Source organism: Callithrix jacchus, chromosome 12 (genome assembly GCF_049354715.1).
Source record: "Callithrix jacchus isolate 240 chromosome 12, calJac240_pri, whole genome shotgun sequence".
NCBI lineage: Eukaryota > Metazoa > Chordata > Mammalia > Primates > Cebidae > Callithrix > Callithrix jacchus.
The window spans coordinates 22,329,382-22,351,446 of record NC_133513.1 but is presented as its reverse complement, the minus strand read 5'-3'; the positions used below and the strand labels follow the sequence as shown (position 1 = coordinate 22,351,446).

The 22,065-nt window shown below is 45.0% G+C and overlaps 1 protein-coding gene across 5 annotated transcripts; it reads right to left on the bottom strand.

Annotated features, from left to right (window-relative positions):
- Positions 1–563: 563 nt before the first annotated feature.
- LDAF1 (lipid droplet assembly factor 1) lies at positions 564–21,115 on the bottom strand. 5 transcript variants are annotated; one of them, XM_009009293.5, is made up of 5 exons: positions 20,890–21,115; positions 17,767–17,959; positions 9,990–10,158; positions 8,256–8,394; positions 564–1,765 (listed from the first exon to the last, which is right to left on the bottom strand). In XM_009009293.5, exons 2-5 carry the CDS (start codon positions 17,860–17,862, stop codon positions 1,684–1,686), a joined length of 486 nt encoding a protein of 161 aa, XP_009007541.1. In that variant the 5' UTR covers positions 17,863–17,959; positions 20,890–21,115; the 3' UTR covers positions 564–1,683. The 5 variants fall into 5 exon arrangements, with proteins under 5 accessions (XP_009007541.1, XP_002756017.1, XP_035123045.1 ...); XM_002755971.5 differs by lacking the exon at positions 20,890–21,115 and adding an exon at positions 20,551–20,606; XM_035267154.3 differs by lacking the exon at positions 20,890–21,115 and adding an exon at positions 19,656–19,857.
- Between the last annotated feature and the right edge of the window lie 950 nt (positions 21,116–22,065).

The window sequence follows — 22,065 nt, the reverse complement described above, 5'->3', positions numbered from 1 at the left end:
AACAGTGGGCTGACTTATTGCCTCCTCTGTTTTTTGAATATCCACCATCCCAGCCCTACCCCATCTGTAGATCCCATCCTCCTAGCCACTGTCACTGGTCTGGGGTTGCTCACATGACCTGTCTGTCCAATCAGAGCCAAATCCAGAATATTTGTATATATTGTTGGAAAGAAGCAGTTTTCTTGCCCGGGATGGAGCTTCTGGGACCTCCACATGGAGTGGGCCTGTCTGCAAAGGCAGCTCACACTGAGGAAAGCTGTACTGAGATATGAGGGGTGAGAGATGCCTAATGACATCACCCAGCCACTGCAATTAGCAGCCAGCCCCTCAAGATCTACCCCTTGGCTTTTCTTTTTCCTTCTCCCCACCACCTCTCTTTTTAAAGTAATATTGAACTGGGTATCTACCATGAGCAACTAAAGAAATTCCTATTACCCAGCACCACCATGAAATTGACAGAGGAATAGGTCTGATGTATGGAGCAGAGGGGAAAAGAGTAGAGAAAAGAAGCCCACCCAGATAAATATTTAATGAAATGCCACAGCAAATAAACCACTCAATAATTCCACTGGGAAATCCCATAGGAAGTTTTATTTTTACTTTCTAGTCCTTTAGCATTTTTATTTTAAGAAATGGCTTAGGCCAGGAGTAGTGGCTCACACCTACAATCTCAGCACTTTGGGAGGCTGAGGCAGGTGGATCACCTGAGGTTGGGCGTTCAAGACCAGCCTGACCAACATGATGAAACCCTATCTCTACTAAAACAACAGCATCAAAACAACAACAACAAAAACTAGCTGGGCCTGGTGGCAGGCACCTGTAATTCCAGCTACTTGGGAGGCTGAGGGAGAATCGCTTGAACCCAGGAGTCGAAGGTTGCAGGGAGCCAAGATTGAGCCATTGCACTCCAGTCTGGGCAACAAGAGCGAAACTCCGTCCCAAAAAATAAAAAGGAAGGAAGGAAGGAAGGAAGGAAGGGAGGGAGGGAGGGAGGGAGGGAGGGAAGGAAATGGCTTAACAGGACAAGTTCTTTAAAACAATACAAAAGTACCAAGTGCAAATATGTAAAAGATTAACAGCACTTAACAGTACTCAAATGAACAGTGGAAACTATACCTTTAGAGGTTTTTGAAAAGACTCTTGGCCACAAAGTTACATTTGGACTCTATTTTCCAACTTGGAGAGGTCATTATTCCCAAATGTTGCGGTTCTTTCTAATGAAAAGCAAATACCACAGAAGAGCATGTTCTGTTTTGGATTTTTTTTTTCACCTTATTTCACACGAGTAAAAAAATGAATAGCTGCCCTCATTTCTGAAAACAAAAAACTATAAGCAATCACTGTTGCTCCCAATGGAACTGTTGGAGTTGAGCCTCGAAGGCTTTGGGGTCAATGGACTAGACTTTAGAAGCCCAGGACCCTGCCAAGGCCTAGTCTGCATACTTGGGTCCGGGTGAGCTGTTGAGCCGTCGCATTTCTCTGCTGCTTCTTTACATGGGAACCAACACAAGAACAACACAGTCCCTAAATTGGCTGCTGCAGGATCCTACAAATAAGTGAAAACGTGGGATGACACAGCCAAGGAGTGCTTGCCTACCCAGCCCCCTTCTTCTGAGCCATAATCCCAAGGGGTGAGTATGATCCAGCAGGACTTGAAAAGAAGCCCAACCTCTGAGCAGCCACTCATTCCTGGTAAAGCCCCTTGAAGTCTGTGGCCTTCATGGCCAGCTGACAGTCGCCGCTGGGGTTTTGCTGTGTCAGTGGTCTGTTGAATAATAAGAGGAAATGGTTAGCTCTAGGGCCTCAGTAGAGAGCAATGTGGGAAGTATGCATAGCTGAATACATGATGTTTTTTTTGCTCATTTATTTTTAGCTGTGTCTTGCAACCACACCAGTCCTATGCTCATTATATAGATGAAGAAACTGAGGGCACAGGAGGTTAAAATGACCAGGTTAGGAGTAGGGTTACTGCTCCTTTCCCATCTTCTAATTTGGATATGTATTATGTTTTTCTCAATTATCTGTGTCCTCACAACAATCCATTGAGAATGGTAGATTAAGAGTAGATATTTTGTCTATTTTACCAATGGATAAAAGCTGAGACCAGAGAAGTCAAGCAGCCTGTTCAAGACCACAAAGCTAAAAAACATGGCAGGGTGGGCATTCGGACCATATCTTCTGATTCCAATTAGTGTCTTGACATCTTCCATGGAAAGGAGTTGGGGTGGAGGACAAGTGAATTAGTCTATTCTCATGCTGTCCATAAAGACCCGATACCGGGTAATTTATAAAGAACAAGAGGTTTCATGGACTCATAGTTCTAGACTGGGGAGGCCTCACAATCATGGTGGAAGGGGAAGGAAGATGAGAGGCACTTCTTACATGGCAGCAGGCAAGACAGCATGTGCAGGGCAACTGTCCTTTATAAAACTGTCATATCTTGTGAGACTTATTCACTATCATGAGAACAGGCATCATGGGAAAAACCCACTATGATCCAATTACCTTTCACTAAGTCCCTCCCATGACACATGAGAATTATGGGAGCTACAACAAGATGAGATTTGGGTGGGGACACAGCCAAACCATATCAGGGGAAAGGAAGATAAACTAGTTTGTCTTCTTCAGTTCTTTTTACTGTCAGAAGACTTTGAGAGAAGAATTCGTGCTATTGCTATTAACTCAGTTGGATCCATGGTTGATCTTTGAATTTCAAAAAGTCTTACCATCATTGACACCCCACTGTGGAAAACCACAGCACACACCAGAGTTTGGCTGACCAGGAGACATTTCCCAAACCCGTCTCTTATAGTTTTATGCTACAGAAGATGACACAGCTGAATACTCCCAGCTTGGAGTGGGAATATGCTTTGTATGTTTGTCCCCTCCAAATCTCATGTTGAAATGTGATCCCCAGTGTTGGAGATGGTGCCTATTGGGTCATGAGGGTGGATCCCTCTTGAATAGCTTGCTGTCATCCTTGTGAAATGACTGAGTTCTTGCCCTGAGTTCATGCAAGATCTGGTCTTTAAAAGAGTGTGGAACTTCCTTCCTCTCTCTCTTGCTCCTGCTCTCGCCATGTGACAATGGCTCCCCTTCACCTTCCACCGTGATAGGAAGCTTCCTGGGGCCCTCACCAGAAACAATGCCAGCACCATGTTTCCTGTATGGCCTGTAGAACCATGAGCCAAAATAAACCTCTTTTCCTTGTAAATTACCTAATCTCAGGTATTTCTTTAGAGCAATGCAAAAAACAGACTAACACAAGCAGCCATCTGAGAAAGTCCTAGCCAATGAAGTCTGTTGGGGTATAGTGGTGAGAAGTCCTGGGAAATATTCATATCATAAAAAAGGTCAAACTCAATTTTTTTCTCCTTTTATCCTACCTTGAAGGTAGCTGGTGCCCCTGGAGCTGTAGCAGGTATCTTTTGGCCATTAGGTAGGAAACCAATGGGCTAAGGATGGCAATACAGTAAGGCAAAAGGTGCTGGATATGTGGCTACCACACAGCGGCTGCACCAGCCTTGGGTGGTCTCCAGCTTTTCATTAAGCACTAAAAATAAGCTCTCTGTGTGTTTAAGCTGGTATCTACTTTGGATTTTTCATTACTTGCCACCTAAAGCACTCCTCCCTGATAACAAAAAACTAAGGAAGAAGTCTTTCCTTTTCTTAGAAAAGATGTAAGAAAGCTAGTTATGCTTAGGCTGGTTTAGAAGACTATGATGTGGGGTAGTGAGTTTGGTGGCTCTACAGATAAACACAGTGGCCCAGGGCCCGATTTCTCCCAAGCTGCAGGCCCTGGGAGGTCTTGCTGTCTCCATAACAAAGCAGTGTGGTTTTGCCCCTCAGAGCCTAATTGATCTACATCGCAGGCAGGTTGGTATCTTTGATCTAAATATTGTTTAGCTGATTTTCATAAGTAAGGGAAATTTAGTTTTGTTTCCTTTTTAAAAAAATTTAAGTTGTATTATCTTTTGTGTTTTAGGGCCAAAATTCCATCAAATCATGAAATAAATTGTATAGCTCCTCTTCCCCCACACTGCATGCTTTTAATCATTTAATGAAGGAGTTATCTTTTTTTGAGTTATAAAGAATTCACTAATGCAGGCTGGGTGCAGTAGCTCATGCCTGTAATCCCAGCACCTTGTGAGGCTGAGGCAGGTGGATCACTTGAGGTCAGGAGTTCGAGACCAGCCTGGCCAACATGGTGAAACCCCATCTCTACTAAAAATACAAAAATTAGCCAGGTGGGGTGGTGTACACCTATAATCCCAGCTACTCAGGAGGCTGAAGCATGATAATTGCTTGAACCCAGGAGGCAGAGGTTGCAGCGAGCCAAGATCAAGCCACTGCACTCCAGGCTGGGTGACAGAGCGAGACTCCATCTCAAAAAAAGAAAAAAAAAAAAAAAAGAAATTTGCTAATCCAGGGGTTCTCAGATGAAAACTATATTTACAATAACATGACCTATTATATGCCTTTTCACTCTCATTCTCTCACAAGGGAACAGTGCAATTTTTCAAAGTATATTTGGAAGATTTGCATGATTCAATGAACCAACATTCTCCCAACGACCAACATGTGAAGTTACAAAATCATGCATGGTAAAGATCAATTTAAAGTGTGAGATAGACCTGCAGATTGCAATAGAATAGAGTATAAAAATTTCACATGTCCGCTAACCTTTAAGAAATTACCACTTATGGAGTTCTGGTGTACTGTCATAGAATATCCACAATCGTTTGAAAAAGCTTTGCCTCCCTCTCCCAACTACGCTTCAGCGAGCCTGAGTCTTCTTCAAATACTTCAACCAGAATAACACAGCACAATAGAAGGGATGCAGGCATATAAGCGAGAAGCCAGCTGACAATTGTTAAGGCAGATATGCAAGAGAATTGTAAAATGTAAAACAACGCCATTCATTCACAAATTTTATTTCATTTTGGAAAATATAGTTACTTTTCATTAACACACGTTATTTATATTAACAGGTAATATTGTTCCTTTAAAATGAATAGATATTTTAAAAATTTATGTTATGATTTCTAATTGAATACGCAAGCAACATTGAGGAAGAAAGAACATTGATTTCTAATTGAATACACAAGCAACATTGAGCAAGCAAGAACAAGCAACATTGAGGAAGAAAATTTTTTTAAAAAGAAGTAATTATTAATACTTTTTTTCAGACAGAGTCTAGCTCTGTTGCCCAGGCTGGAGTACAGTGGTGCAATCATAGCTCACTGTAGCCCCAGCCTCCCAGGTTGAGGCCATCCTCTCTCCTCAGCCTCTTGAGTAGCTGAGACCGCAGTCATGCATCACAGTGCCCAGCCAATATTTAATTTATGTTATGTTTATTTTAATTCATTTTACTGTATATAGATTATGTCATGTTATTTATTTTAATTTATTTTTTACTTCATTTCATTTATTTTTTTGAGACAGGGTCTTGCTCTGTTGCCCAGGCTGGAGTGCAGTGGTGTGATCACAGCCCAATGCAGCCTTGAATTCCTGGGTCCAAATGATCCTCCCATCTCAGCCTCCTGAGTAGCTGGGACTACAGGCATACACCACCACACCTGGCTAATTTTTGTATTTTTTGTAGAGATGTGGTCTTGCCATGTTGCCTAGGTTGGTCTTAAACTCTTGGCCTCAAGCTATCTTCCCTCCCTGGCCTCCCAAAGTGCTATTAATACAATGAACCACATAAAGAAAAACTCCTTGGATGCCTCAATAATTTTTAAGAAGGTAAAATGGGACCTGAGAATAAAAGGCTTAAGAACTTCTGCCCAAGTGGAAACAATTGGTTGGCAGCAATAGGGAAGGATAAGGAGAAGTACACATCCTGGATTTCCTTTTCAATTTCTTCATTAATAAGTAGGGAATCAGATTTTGCTTCTTCCTTTGGTATAATTTTTAAGAACTTACCCTATTACAGCAGGGTTCAGAGATAGGGAGACATTTTATTTCCGAAGCATCACCCTCAATATGCAAAATAGGCCAATATTTCTCCTTTTATGTTTTTAAGACTGGGAGTGAGTCGGATGCCTCACGCCTATAATCCTAGTCCATTCAGAGGCCAAGGTGGGAGGACTGCTTGAAGCCAGGAGTTTGAGAAAGCCTGGGCAACATAGCAAGACCCTACTTTATAAACAAAATACAAATGAACAAACAAAAGACTAAGAGGGATCAAAGCCATTTATGAAAAGGTGCCTATGATTCCAGATATATCAATTAAGCAATCCTGTGAAAGCCATCCTAGAGTGATTTTATATTACATCCACTTCACTCCAGCCTGGGAGTGAAGTGGATGTAATATTTTTCAACATATGAATAATGACAGGATAACCTTTTATTTTTCAACATACAAATAATAACAGGATAACATTTTGGTAAGGAGTTCAAGGGCTGTTTTATAGAAAAACAAAACTTGGGATATAGGTTCTTATAGAGCAACAATTGGCAAACCATGGGCCTTGGGTAAAATCCAGCAAGCTGCCTGTCTTTGTAAATAAAGTTTTATTGGAACACAGCCATGCCCATTCATTTACTTCCTGGTCTGTGCTGCCATCATGCTACAGCCGTAGAGTTAAATAACTGCAGTTGAGACTACATTGCTTGCAAAGCCTCAAATACTATCTGGCCCTTTTCCAGAAACTGTTTGGTAACTCCTGTTTTAGAGAGTCACTTTGTATCTTGATTAAGAGGGCTTTAGAATTAACTGACCTGGATTTAAGTCCCTTCCATGCTACTCTCAGTTTAAGGGACTTGGCTTAATTTTTCTTACAATAGAAAGGGACTAAATTGTAAGGATTACATGAGATAAGGCCTGGAAAGTATTTTAAGAGAGTTCCTGGCACAGAACAAGTGCGCAGTAGCCACTATCATCAACTTAGCAGGAGCTTAAATGAAGTATGATGAGCTTGGGACTTAGATTCTAAAATCAACACATAGGACAAAAATAAAGCATTAAAAAAAAATCTCCTTTGAAAATCCATTAGGCAGTGGTACATTATAGACAAACACAGTGTCTCCCAGTAATGACAGCATAGCTGGGTTTTCCCTCCAGCATTTAAGTAGATCACTGTTGCTTCACTTGAAGCCCCAGATGAAGTAGCTGGTATTGAAGAGCCATATTATAGAAACAAAAATCTATGTATTCAAACACGAGGCTTACACTCGGTTGGTGAGAAACTCACACTGTCAAGAGCAGAGGGGATCAAGACAAACTCTGGGCACATAAGATTCATAGCTCCCATACTGTACTGCTTTGGGAGACAGGCATGCCTGGTGGGTCATTTTTCTTCTGTTCCTGTTCCTCTCCACCCCACCCTGCCAAAGAAAACCACCGAATTCGCCATTTGTAAATTAAATGGACATCTTTTTTTTTTAATTTTTTTAAGACGGAGTCTCATTTACCCAGCCTGCAGTGCAGTGGTGCAATCTCAGCTCACTGCAACCTCTGCCTCCCAGGTTCGAGCGATTCCCCTGCTTCAGCCTCCTGAGTAGCTGGGATTATAACCACACGCCATCACACCTGGCTAATTTTTTGTATTTTTAGAGACAGGGTTTCACCATGTTGGCCAGGCTGGTCTTGAACTCCTAACCTCAGGTGATCCAACTGCTTCAGCCTCCCTAAGTGCTGAGATTACAGGCATGAGCCAGCAGGCTCGGCCTAAATGGGTGTCTTTTAAAAGGAATCAATAATACTGATAGAGTTGCTATGACAATGAAATGCTTGTATCTGATGGAAGATGATAGCAATTGCTTTGTTTGCAATTCCATGGTAAATGCCCATCTGATGCCTGGTATACATGGGGAACTACGAGCAACACGTGGGTCTTACAATTTTCCTTCTGGATATCAACGAGGATTATGGTTTTATTTGTGAAAATCCCCTCAAGTGGCAAAGATTGAATTATTCAATAAGGTGTGTTGACTCATGCCTGTAGTCCCAGCACTTTGGGAGGCAGAGGCAGGAGAACTGCTTGAACCCAGGAGTTAGCCTGGCAACATAGTGAGACACCATCTCTATAAAAAAAATAAATAAATGGCTGGGCGTGATGGCATGCACCTGTAGTACCAGGTTCTTGGGTAGCTAAGGCAGAACTGCTTGAGTCTGGGAGGTTGAGGCTGTAGTGAGCTATGTTCTTGCCACCGCACTCCAGCCTGAGAGACAGAGACCCTTTCTCAAAAAAAAAAAAAAAAAAATTAAAAGATTAAAAAAATACATTATTCCATGGACATGTATTTACCTGGGAGTAAACCGGCAGTTGATGAGGCTGGAAGCTATTATATAGGATGCCATCATCATCCCCGACATGGCGAGTGATACGAAGCCCAAGCCACAGAGAATGCAGAGCAGTGAGAGACCACCCACAGAGATGACCAGTCCTAGGAAGAGAACGTGGTTAGAAGTGTTCCTCTCAAACAGGTTGAAAACTGGCAGACCCTGGGTCAGTGTGTTTAAAATAATGACAGCTAACTCGGAATTTGACGGTAAGGAGATATCCCATAAAAACCCAGATTTCTGGCATCATGTTAAAAAAGGTAATATGGGCACCTGAGTGGGCACCAAACCATGACAACAACTGGCTGGCCCTCCCATTGCCCCTAGTCTCTACAATTCCCAAATTGCATCACACGTGGGCCATTTTGCACATTTTGTCTTTTTTTTTTTTTTTTTTTGAGATGGAGTCTTGCTCTGCCTCCCAGGCTGGAGTGCAGTGGGGCAATCTCAGCTCACTGCAAACTCCGCCTCCCAGATTCAAACGATTCCCGGCCTCAGCCTTCCAAGGCGCTTGGATTACAGGCATCTGCCACCATGCCAGGCTAATTTTTGTATTTTTAGAGGAGATGGAGTTTCACTATGTTGGCCAGGCTGGTTTAGAACTCCTGACCTCGAGTGATCCACCCACCTTGGCCTCCCAAAGTGCTGGGATTATAGGCGTGAGCCACTGCAACCCACCTGCTCATTTTGTCTTGGCCCTAGGTGTTAGAGTTTGAGATCCCCTTATCCTCAGGGTCAGAGATGGACTTCCAAAAGGATCCCCCATGAGGAGTCAGCCAAGGCAGTACTAAGGGAGGTAAACTATCTCTAGTGTCTCAAACTGCATAATAAATGCCATTATTTACACTTACCTATAAGCTTTATACCTATGACAGGTATAAAGGTCATGCAGGCTAAAGTAAAACCTAAATGCAGCTTTTGATGGCATCCTTCAAAATCCAGCCTGACAACTATCACATTTTATTTTTATTTTATTATTTTTTATGTATTATTATTATTTGAAATGGAGTCTTGCTCTGTCACCCAGGCTGGAGTGCAGTGGCATGATCTTGGCTCACTGCAACCTCCACCTCCCAGGTTCTAGTGATTCTCCTGCCTCAGCTTCCTGAGTAGCCGGGATTACAGAATTGTCACATTTTAATTCTGAGGTCTGATTGGGCATTTTTATGTACCATTTTCTATGCCATTTTTCTATGCCATTCCCATTTTTAAAGGGAATATTAATGAATTACCTTCTAATACATGCAAGGAAAATACATTTTTCATAATGCAGGTCCTGTGGGGGTGGGGGGAAGAATAAATGGTACAAGAAAAAGAGCATGAAGAACAAATAACACCGCAAGTGTTGTATGGCTGATATCCTTCCCTTGGCTTTGCAAGTGGCCAGTTAGCCCAGCATGCCTCCCACAGACACAGTGATGGTTTCAGGGATGGACCCTGAAAAGGCTGGAAGGAAGAGATCATCCACAGATGTGCTGCCTTTTCATAAAGATTTCCAAAATTTTAGATCAGTGTTTTTCAAAGTGTGGCCGCCAAGCAGCTGCATTAGAATCAGGTGCATCAGGGAAACTTATGTTTGAGACCAGCCTGGGCAACAAGACCCCGTCCCTTAAAAAAAAGTTTTTAAATGACAGATGCCCCAAAAGTATTGTTCTCCCAATTGAGTTACTTTCCAAGGGTGAATGACAGAACAGGCTACCTTCCAGTATTATGACCCCCACCAGAGCAACCAGGGTGGTAAGGATCACGAGGAGCAGGAAGAACCCAACAGGAACGGCCGATGTGACAATGAACACCAGCAAGGCGAGGGCCAGAAACGGATGCCTGTCCAAGTACTGACCCACTGGAGACTTCGTAAAGGCTATCACCTGTGGGCAAAGGATGAAGAGCCAGGGTTAAGTAGCACGTCTGAATCCCAGGTTGAATGGATATGCCCAAGCTTTGGGAATTACAATCAGAGATCCTAAAGCTGGAACACTCATGCATTAAGAAGTCACTACAACAAGACTTCTCCCAAGACATGAGTCACCCAGGCAGTAATCTCAGGCAGTTGTGGGCAGGTGAAAAGTCCCCACCCAAGGTCAAGTCTTGTGAATGGAGGAAAGACTCTGACGTCTCTCCTGCTAAACACAGTCTTCAGAAGACCGCTTCAGTATACAGGTGCACTGATGTAATATACATACCATCTGCCTCCTACTTTACAGCTGAGGTTCTCATAGTTGAAGCCACTCAGACACACACAGGTTTAAGTCCTAGCTACTCGGATTACCTAGGAGCTCATTAGAAACATAGAATCTGGCTAGGTGTGGTGGCTCACAACTGTAATTCCAGTGCTTTGGGAAGTCGAGGCAGGAAGATTGCTTGAGGCCAGGAGTTCCAGATCATGATTAAAGGAATGATTTAAGAAATATGAACCTGTGTGCAAGAGGCAGGGAGAAAGAGGTGTAGGAGATCAGGCAAGATATACTGATGGGCAAGTCCTGGCTGATGGTAGAGAGGGAAGAGGACAGGGAAATGGGTATAAGAGTGGAATGACAAAAGAAAGAATACACAGGGCTTAGGGACAGTTTGGAACAGGGATATAAAGAGAAATAGGCAAGTCTGTTTTACTTCAGTCCTTAAGGAATCCACTTTTTTCTTAGCCTTTTTCTTTTTTTTTTGAGATGGAATCTGGCTCTGTTGCCCAGGCTGGAGTGCAATGACATGATCTAAGCTCACTGCAACCTCCACTTCCCAGGTTCAAGCAGTTTCCAGCTAATTTTTATATTTTTTTAGTAGACACGAGGTTTCACCATGTTGGCCAGGCTGGTCTTAAACTCCTGACCTCAAGTGATCTACCCGCCTCGGCCTCCCGAAGTGCTAGGATTACGGGCATGAGCCACTGCACCCGGCCATTCTTAGCCTTTTCTGAGTCTGGGTTCTACAATCAAACAAATAGAAAGCCATTGACATATGCAAAAAGACCAAGATTCAGACGATTAAACCCAGCAATTGTCTTCTCCCAGAAAGTACAGCTGAGCTCCAGCCAATCTGTTCCAGGAGGGAGGACGGGGTTCAGCCACACCTAGTAATAACAGAGAACATTCATTAAACACTCAGGTGCCAGGCACTGCTTAAGCACCTCCTGTGTTATTCCCTCATTTATTTCTTCCTACAATGCTACGAGGTAAGTAAAAAAGAACGACCTAACACTATTTAAACCTAGCGGGGTAGAACATAGCAATTAACGTTTCAATCTCATGGCAACAGAGGGGGATGCAATGGAAAGATGGAAAGTGGGAGAGGTTATGATTCAGTAACCTGCACTGTGATTTTCCATCACCAGCCTGGAGACAGGCACAGGTTATTCAATCTAGACTTCACAGGCACAGTGCAGCGCTGCAGGGCCCAGGAAGGCCAGGCTGAGACAGACTGAGGACATTATGTGCCGGACTCTCTGCTAAACCCTCAAAGAGCATCTCAGATAATCCTCATAACTAACCTCTGAGCCTGGCATTGCTCATTTTAGAAAAGAGGAGATGGCCTCTGGGCATGGTGGCTCATGTCTGTAATCCCAGCACTTTGGGAGGCCAAGACAGGAAGACTGCTTGAGGCCAAGAGTTTGAGATCAGCCTGAGCAACACAGTGAGACCCCTGTCTCCCCCAAAAATAAAATATTAGCTGAGCATGCTGGTGTGCACCTGTAGTCCCAGCTACTCAGGAGGCTGAGGCTGGAGGGTTGCTTGAGCCCAGGAGTTTGAGGCTGCAGTGAGCCATGATCACACCACTATAAGCCTGGAAGACAGAAGGAGACTCTGTCTCAATAAAAATAAATAATTTTTAAAAAGGAGATGGAAATTCAGTGAGCCTAAGTGACTTGCCCGAGGTCAGACACAAGCAGTTGGGTTGTAGAGTAGGGAAAATATGGCCAGTATTTGAGGACATGAAGGCTCCACCTGGGATGATTCAGGAGCTAGGCAAATTCCCTGGTGTCAGAATGCAAAAACCAATCAGCGATTCATTATCTCTCACTACCAGAAGGGCGAAGGGTGAGGACCATTAAAAACCACTAGTGGCCAGGCACGGTGACTCAAGCCTATAATGCCAGCATTTTGGGAGGCCGAGGTGGGTGGATTACCAGGTCAGGAGTAGGAGACCAGCCTGGGCAATATGGTCAAACCCCGTTTCTACTAAAAATATTTTTAAAATTAGCTGGGCGTAGTGGCAGACACCTGCAATCCCAGCTACTTGGGAGGCTGAGGCAGGAGAATTGCTTGAACCTGAGAGGCAGAGGTCGTAGTGAGCCAAGATAGTGCCACTGCACTCCAGCCTGGGCAACAGAGCGAGACTCCGTTTCAAAAATAATAAAGAAATAAAACCACTGGTGATGACAGGTCATAGGTGCTCTGTGATGGTCTGTCTATGCCCCTGGGTTCCCACTGGCATGTGATTCAGGGATTAGCACACAGGTGCCCAGGGAGGTTGTTTGAAAACACCCTTTGTGGCAGGAAGCCTCCAGCATGGAGCAGCTGTTTTGTCATGGATCATCCACATAAAGAGAAGCCATCAGAGATAATCTGCTCAGGCCACCCACCATATCTCCTCTTTCCTGGAGGTGACCCCTTCCCACGGCAGGGGTGGGCCCCCAAAGCCATGTTTACAGCAATGAAAGAAATACCCCAGCCCAGCTGCCACCTCCTTGACCATAGGTGACTGGGGCAACCAGATTCTTGCTCCTAGGAATCAGGCACTTAGACACCCAGGCCAGTCTCCCTGGAGGGCTTCAATTGGGAGAGGTACAGAATTAACATTAATTAACATGGCCTGGCCAGCCACGTTTGCCTACATGAATGGAAAAGCCAAGGAAGCCAGGCTGCAGGGAGAGGAGAGTAAAGAAGATACACAAGAAAATGCTAAAAAGAGCCGGGTAAGGTGGCTCACGCATGTAAACCCAGCACTTTGGGAGGCTGAGGTGGGTGGATTATGGGGTCAGGAGTTCGAGACCATCCTGGTCAACATGGTGAAACCCTGTCTCTACTAAAAAAATACAAAAATTATCCAGGTGTGGTGGCTCGCACCTGTAATCCCAGCTGCTCGGGAGGCTGAGGCAGGAGAATCATTTGAGCCTGGAAGGCAGAGGTTGCAATAAGCTGAGATCGTGCCATTGCACTCCAGCCTGGGCAATAGAGACTCCATCTCAAAACAAAACAAAAAACAGGCTAAGAAGAGAAGCTGCATGGGCCAAGAGAGGGCACTGGGAGTTACCTCTGACCCCAGTGAACTGCCAGACCCTGGTTCTAATTCCCTCTGAGGCTCCACCTGGCTTCACTTCCTGCCCTGGGTTTCTCAGATTGCCTTACATTCCCCAAAAGTCTCAGCGGGTCCTGCCGATCGATTTGCTTTTTGATGAAACTCTTTTGAGCAGATTTGTGTTTCTCAGTCTAAAAGACAAATGCAATGATCATGCATTCCAGAGGCTTCCAGAAAGAGAGGCTGGAGCTGTTTCACACACTCCATCTGAAAAAGCCCATAGTATTCTTATCTGGAGTTCAAAGGGGTTACTAATACCAGGAGAAAGGGTAAAAATTAGCTGTGGGAAAAGAAATCTTCTAAACTTACCAGAGACAAGGGGATGAGTATGTAAATTATGGTATGTGGATCTGATGAATTTGCTGATATATTATTAGTCAGTCATTGTTCTGAAGACCTATGTTTCAATATGGAAACACAGGAGGGTACAATATAAAATAAACATACAAATAAATTGGAAAGCTGAGGCAGGCAGATCACTTGAGGTCAGGAGTTCGAGACTAGCCTGGCCAACATGGTGAAACCCTGTTTCTACTAAAAATACAAAAATTAGCCAGGAGTGGTGGTGCATGCCTGTAATCCCAGCTACTCAGGGGGCCAAGGCAGGAGAATCCCTTGAACCCGGGAGGCTGAGATGAGGTTGCAGTGAGCCAAGATCATGCCATTGCACTCCAGTCTGGGCGACAGAGCAAGACTGTTTGTTTTTCTTTTGAAAAACAAACAAAACATAAAAATACAGAACTACGTCTGCTGTGATTATAATCACTATTATGTAAAAATTATATACCGAGAAGGCACCATCATAATAATAATAGCCACCACTGGATTTGTCAGTGATGGTTTTGTTGGTTTGTTTTTGTTGAGACAGAGTCTCACTCTGTCACCCAGGCTGGAGTGCAGTAGCATGATCTTAGCTCACTGCAACCTCTGCCTCCTGGGTTCAAGAAATTTTCCTGCCTCAGCCTCCCAAGTAGCTGGGACTACAGGCATGTGCCACAACACCCGGCTAACTTTTTTTTTTTTTTAGTAGAGACAGGGTTTCACCGTGTTAGCCAGGATGATCTCAATCTCCTAACCTCATGATCCACCCGCCTCTGCCTCCCAAAGTGCTGGGAGTACAAATGTGAGCCACCATGCCCGGCCCTTGGTGATGGTTTTATAGGTGATTTGCTCTTCTTCCTCCAGCGTCACTCTACTGAGTCATTAATACAATTAATATTAACACAATAAAAAATTCTGAAAAGAACTACTCTATCTCAGTACTATCTGAAAAATATCAGGATTTAGACAACTGATGATTTTTCCTGTTGTTCTGGGGGTTGGCTGGCCTGGTAGTTAGTCTAGCTCAAACCTATTCCAATGGACATGGCTAAGGATCTGACGTGAAGGGTGGAGAAACGTCAAAAGCCAAGTTCATCTGCTGTGTAAATGCCTGCTTCAGAGGGTGGACATGTCTACTAACTTCAGGCGGGGCAAATACCTAGTGCAGTGCTTGGCATATAGTCAGTGCCAGGAAATATGCAGTCAATCCTCATCACTCATGATTCCATATTTGTAAATTTGCCTCCTCACTAAAATTGATTTGTAACCTTAAAATGAATACTGGCAGTGCTTTTTCTTTTCCTTTTTCTCCTTTTTTTTGAAACAGTCTCGCTGTTGCCCAGGCTGGAGTACAGTGGTGTGATCTTGGCTCCCTGCAACCTTTATCTCTGGAATTCAAGCGATTCTTGCACCTCAGCCTCCCAAGAGGCTAGGCTTACAGGCACACATCACCCACCGGCTAATTTTCAGTAGAGAAGGGGTTTTGTCATGTTCACCAGGCTGGTCTTAAACTGCTGGCTCAACCACTCGCCTCAGCCTCCCAAAGTTCTGGGATTACAGGTGTGAGCCAATTGGTGACCATTTTCAATAGTAAAATCACCAGCCTATAGCACAAATGTGGCACTAAATAGGTCACAATAAGGACACTTGTTTAAAGAGCGAAACAGGAAGGCTCAGTGTCACCTTGCTTGACCTCAGCTAGGAATGTGCGTGGCAGGTGACTTCATTTTTTGCTGTTGTGGGCATGTCTACTAATGACCTCAAAACACCATAGGCCGGGTGCGATGGATCACCTGAGGTCAGGAGTTCAAGATCAGCCTGACCAACATGGAGAAACCCCGTCTCTACTAAAAATACAAAAATTAGCCGGGCGTGGAGGTGCATGCCTGTAATTTCAGCTACTTGGGAGGCTGAGGCAGGACAATTGCTTGAACCCAGGAGGCAGAAATTGCAGTGAGCCAAGATCGTGCCATTGCACTCCAGCCTGGGCAACAAAAGCGAAACCCCGCCTCAGAAGAATAAAAAAGAAACAAATGGTCACCAAGTATAGTGCTGAAGTGTTCTCTAGCATTTCTAAGCACGAGAAGGCTGTGATGTGCCTTATGAAGAAATTACAAATGTGCAATTAGCTTTAAGAGTCACAGTACCGTTGTGGCCCTGAGTCCAATGTTAATGATTAACAATATATGTTAATGTGTCTTTAAACAGAAATACACATAAAACAAGGTTATGTACTGATCAGTTGACAAAAAATGTTGTGGACAGAGTCTCACAGCAACCAAATTCTGTATTTCCCCTAGGAGTGATGGTTTGGTATGTGCTAATCAGTGCCTGCCGTGACTTTATAGAACGTAACTACCACAGTTAATGAGAATCAGCTGTAAATGTGGAACAGGCAGGAGGACCCTTCTTACTGAGCTAACTTTTAATAACAAGAGTCTCCGCCAGCTGGCAAGAAAGCTGCTTGTCCAATTTAAAAATAGCTTGGTAAATCCACAAAAAGTGCCAGATAAATTCTGGAACAAGTCCAGAATTTATTGTTGTAGACTGCAAAGAAATATCTCTTCAAGTAGATCCTAGTGGAGCTGTGCTATCCAATACAAAAAACAAAAATACATCACAAAACAGTTCATTTTGTCACATATACGTATGTGTAATTATAGGTCTACTGCAGAGAAAAAAGGTGTAGAATGACATACAAAATGTTAACAGGATTAGCTCTGAAAGCTTTTCTTTTCCCTGACAAAACGCTGAAAGGCATGTAGAAGAAAGCCATAGGGGTAAATATGCAAGAAAACAATATACTGTCAGAAGTCCCATTGCCACTGAGTGGCTACTGAATACCTAGAAATAGCTAACTCAAACTGAAATGTGCCAGGAGTGTAAAATACGCACTGGATTTCAAAGACGGAGTACGAAAAAGAAGGTAAAATATCTCAAGAACACTTTTTAATTAATAATTTTGTATAAATGATTACATGTTGAAATAATATTTTGGATATATTTCGAGATAGAGTCTCACTAGCTCTGTCACCCAGGCTGGACACAATCATGGCTCACTGCAACCCTCACATCCCGGGTTCAGGTGATTCTCCCACCTCAGCCTCTCGAGTTGCTGGGACTACAGGTGCTCACCACCATGCCTGCTAATTTTTGTATTTTTAGTAGAGACGGGGTTTTACTGTATTGGCCAGGCTGGTCTCGAACTCCTGACCTCAAGTGATCTGCCTGCCTAGGCCTCCAAAACCGTTGGGCTCACAGGTGTGAGCCACCGTGTCTGGCCAAAAGTAATTTTACCTTTCCCGTTTTACTTCTTAAATGTGGCGACTAGAAAATTTTAAATTACATATGTGGCTCACATCATATTTCTATTGGACCTGGATTCCTGGTGGAACACAGAAGTCATATCTTAAAGTAGGCTTTCCTCTCTCATCGTTAGGGTAACAGGGCAAAAATCACCACAAACCACAAAAAAGGATGGTATCTGTGGCACAGACTTCTTATCCAGCTAACCAACTGCATTTGTCATTAGTAGCAAATGACTCACTTTTGGCTTATGAGATGTAATTGGAAGTATTGTGTGTGACTCCCAGGAAGTCCCCTTAAATTGGAGGTCGCTTGCACATCACTTTTCCCCCTCTCCTCAAATCCTGTTGCCTGCAACATGGATACAATGGCTGATGCTCTGGCAGTCATCACAGACAATGAGTTTGAAGGTCACAGCATAGACGTGGCAGGGTGGTAAGCTAGAAAGATTCCTGACTTACCTCCAAATTTCTTCTACTGGAGAAAGAAATAACTTTCTTTCTTGTTTACGCTAGTGTTAAATAGGGATTTTCTATTATATATAGTGATCGGAAACTGACCTTTGGGTTATTCTGGAAGAACTCTATCAGCAAAGTCAGCTTCCTCTGCAGCTCCTGCAAGTCCCTTGAGATACTCCGGGGCTCCTCTTTTGCCATCCTGAAGCTCACTTCAATCTCTTTGGGGATTGTTTTTCCTACCAGTAAATGACCCAGTGCAGCGCTGGTCCAATCTCTCAGGTTGCCCTGTCTCTTGCTGTTACCAGAGGAAACAAAAGTTGTTAGTGGCCTTCATCAAACTGGTTCAATAAGAGCTTCTACTATCCTCATGCCTTGATGGTGGGCGTGCAGATTGAGGGTAACCTGGCAATATTCACAACAATTTCATATTGCACACACTTCAATCCAGGAATTTATCTTTCGGGAACATGATGGAAATAATCAAACAGGTATCTCAAAATGTACCAAAAGGCTGTGCATCTCGTCCCTGTTTATAACCTATAATGACTAGCAAAACATTGGAAAGCTACCTGTATTTCCATTAGGAGAAAATGGATGAACTAATGAAAAATTCAGTCATTAAAATGATGGTGTGACTTTTTAGTGATGTGAAAAGATGTTTATGATACTTTTTTTAAAAAAATGACAAAATGTTAACTATTATCTCTGAGAGCTTATGTTTATTTTTTAGCTTGACAAAATGCTGAAAATATACAGAAAGAAAGCCGAATATATGATTTCGAATCTCATTGCCTTTTATTTTCCCTAGAAAGTTTTCTTGTACAACAGCAGCCTGTTGTCTTCTTTATTACTGCACAGGTTGGCTCCCAATTCTATCCTTGCAGACATCATCAGTTTATTTACTTCTGGGTAAGTCTGTCCTTGCTAAGGAGAACTCCCAGCCAGACCTCACCACAATAATTATACTCTAACTAAATTGCCTGGAATTTCCAGAGCTGTCCCAATCTCACACAATTTTTACTTATTTTTAATAAAGGCCGTTGGTTAAATTAGATATATTTTTTAACCCTCATTTTCAAATATAAAAAAAAATTATTCTTATTTTATATTTCCCAGAACTGGCTGGATACGGAGATATCTTTTCCATTTCTCCCTATAAACTGACCTCCTGACCTACAGTACAAATGTTTAAAAGATTCTCTCCACATGGCCAAAATTAATTGAGAGATCTTCACATTTATCATCTTGAATATCCCACATACTAATTGCATTCATTACAGGGGTATTTTTTTTTTTTTTTTTTTTGAGATGCAGTCTTGCTCTGTTGCCAGGCTGGAGTGCAGTGGCCCGATCTCAGCTCATTGCAACCTCAGCCTCCCGTGTTCAAGCGATTCTCCTCCCTCAGCCTCCTGAGTAGCTAGGACTGAAGGCACGGCCACGACGCCCAGCTAATTTTTGTATTTTAGTGGAGATGGGGTTTCACTATGTTGGCCAGGATGGTCTTGATCTCTTGACCTCATGATCTGCCCGCCTCGGCCTCCCAAAGTGCTGGGATTACAGGCGTGAGCCACCCCAGCCCAGGGGATAATTTTATCTACTACTAAGATGTATAGGGTCTAGTGTGCAAATTAAAACACATTTTAATCATCCCAGCTAGACATCCTCTGCTACTTCCCTTTTGTAAAACAAGAAACCCTTTGGAGGGAGAGGTTAAGGAGGGGACTAATCCCCCCACCTAACATTCTCTCTTTCAAGCAGCCGCATACATCTTGAACTTGGGATGTTCCCAGCACTCAGTTCCCCTACTCTCATTTCTGCAGCATCCAGAAACAAGCCCAATTCCCCTTACAGGCCCAACTCTCCTTTGGCCTGGGAGCCTCAAGTGCCACCCAGACAGGCCTGCGGAGTCCGACGGGGGATGAGTGGGGAGAATGCCATCGCCTTCAAATCCCCTACCTGGCCACCAGTTCCCAGACCCGCTGGTTACTCACTCCTTGGAGGAGCCTCCCCAGGCACTGAGCTGTCTCCCGAGAAGGGAAAGCGGGAACCCGGCGCGGCCAAGAGGTGCCCCGCCCTCTCCACGACTGGGGGACTAGGCCAGGCCAATACCAGCCAACCCTCTCCCCTTCCAAGTCTCCAAATAAATCTCTCGGCTCTCCCACCCTCGCACCTCCAGGGGCAAACGGCTATCTCGAACATTCTAACTGGGAGGAGGGGATCACATCTCCGGTTGGGGGATGGGAGCTGCAGCGTGACTCAAGCTTACCTGGCCGCCCCCTGGCCATCTGAACCTAGCTTTTCAGCCTTCAAAAGCCAGGGAGAGGAGGAAGAAAGTGAAATGCAGGTGGAGAGGGGGTCCGCTCCCCAGAAGGCACAGAGGCTGAGTAATGGGAACTCAGGGGGGAGTAGAGTACTTTGTTATTAACTTGGGGGAGAAGCCTCCTTCGATACTTGCAGATCTCCTCTCTACAGTGACCGGGAAGAAGACCTCGGTGGAGAAGAGGGGCTGGGTGGTGAGGAGGGCGTCCGTTTTCAATAACCCTAGGGAGGTTTGCCTCGACGTCTTCCCTGCCAGGTTTCCCAGGAAGGGGCACAGTCTCGGGGTGTGGTGGTGCTAGCTACCAGTTAATCTCATCTAGTGGTAGTCTGTGTGTATATTTAGGGGTGGGAAGGAGTCGTGTCTCCTCGTGCGCTCCCAGCCCGGTCCCAGTGACTCACAGGCAGGAGACGGCCCTTACACTAACCCCGGGACAGAGGGTTCGGGCGTGGGACCCCGATCGCGCGCTCACGCCGTCGCTCCCGCGCTCCTCCGCTGTCCTGGCCCGGCGAGGGGGGTCTAGCCAGCCGGGGTCCCCGGACCCCTACTCCCAAGCTCCCAGCTCTCACCTGCTCCTGGCGGCCAAGCAGCCCCCACCGCGTTTGCAGGAGGAGCGAAGAAAGGCGGAGGAGCGAAGAGAGGCAGGAGGAGGAGCAAGAGGAGGAAGGAAAGAGCGTCCCGGGAAGGAAGCCACAGCCGCCTGCCTCCGCCGCCCGGCCCGGGCACCGCCCCTCGGCTCTGCCTCGCTGGGCTCGCCCCGCCCGCGGCCGGAAGGACCCGGTAAAGGCACGCCAAGGCCCCCGCGCCCAGGCCCGTGCAAAGCGCGCTCCACATACAAGCCCGGAGAGGTTGACAGATGAGGAAACTGTCCCTTCCCACACTCCAGGCTTGAGGAAAGCTCAGACTACCTTCAGGACAGGCCGGCTGGCCGCCGAGAGTGAGTTTTCGAAGGGTCTCAGGGTTTCCCCTCCTGTATAACCAAAACCAGCTGCTCTGGAACGTATCTGGAGCTCAAGACACACACGTGATGAAGCACCACCCTGGCTGGAAGTTTTCTTTTGTTTTTTGTTTTTGTTTTGAGTCGGAGGCTCGCTCTGTCACCCAGGCTGGAGTGCAGTAGCGCCATCTAGGCTCACTGCAACCTCCGCTTCCTGGATTCAAGCAATTCTCCTGCCTCAGACTCCCAAGTAGCTGGGATCACAGGCATGCCCCACCACGCCCAGCTAATTTTTTTGTATTTTTGGTAGAGACGGGGTTTCACCATATTGGCCAGGTTGGTCTCGTACTCCTGACCTTGTGATCCACCCGCATCAGACTCCCAAAGTGTTAGGATTACAAGCGTGAGCCACGGCTCCTGGCCCCTGGCTGGAAGTTTTTAACCATGACTCCTGAAATGCAAATGTCATAAGCCAGTGAGATCCTTCCAGATGGTTTAGATTAGTATCTCCATTTTACAGATGAAAAAAATCCAGGCTGCGAGAGACAAGATAAATCCACCTAAATTCCTCAGTTTGTAAGGATCCAAGTTGGAGCAGGAACCCATGTTTCACCTGGCCCCAAATCTTACAGCAAGGTTTCTCAATAGTAGGCTATTGGCCTTTGGGGTGGGATAATTCTGTGCTTCTGAGCTGTGCATTGTAGAATGTTTAGCAACAGCCTGGCCTCTTCCCGTTAGATGCCAGTTACAAGAACCCCCCACCTCCAGTTATGTCTCAAAATATTGTCAAATGTCCCCTGGGAAGCCCCATCATCCCGAGTTGAGAACCACTGGTAACTTACTATGTGACCCAGTAACCTCTCTGAACCATGGCTTCAGCCATAAATTAGAGAGAAGGATAAGCCCAGCCATGGGTCTGCTGTTGCACACTTCTCAGCCACTTTCCAGACAGGGACCTGTGTTGACCACCCCTCCTCTGTGCCTGAGGCCCCTCCTCTGGGCCTGTGGCCATAGCAACCTGGAGAATAAGTCTTTAGATAAAGAAAAGCTGACAGAGCACAGTGGCTCACACCTATAATCCCAGCACTTTGGGAGGGTGAAGTGGGTGGATCACTTGAGGCCAGGAGTTCCACACCAGCCTGGCCAA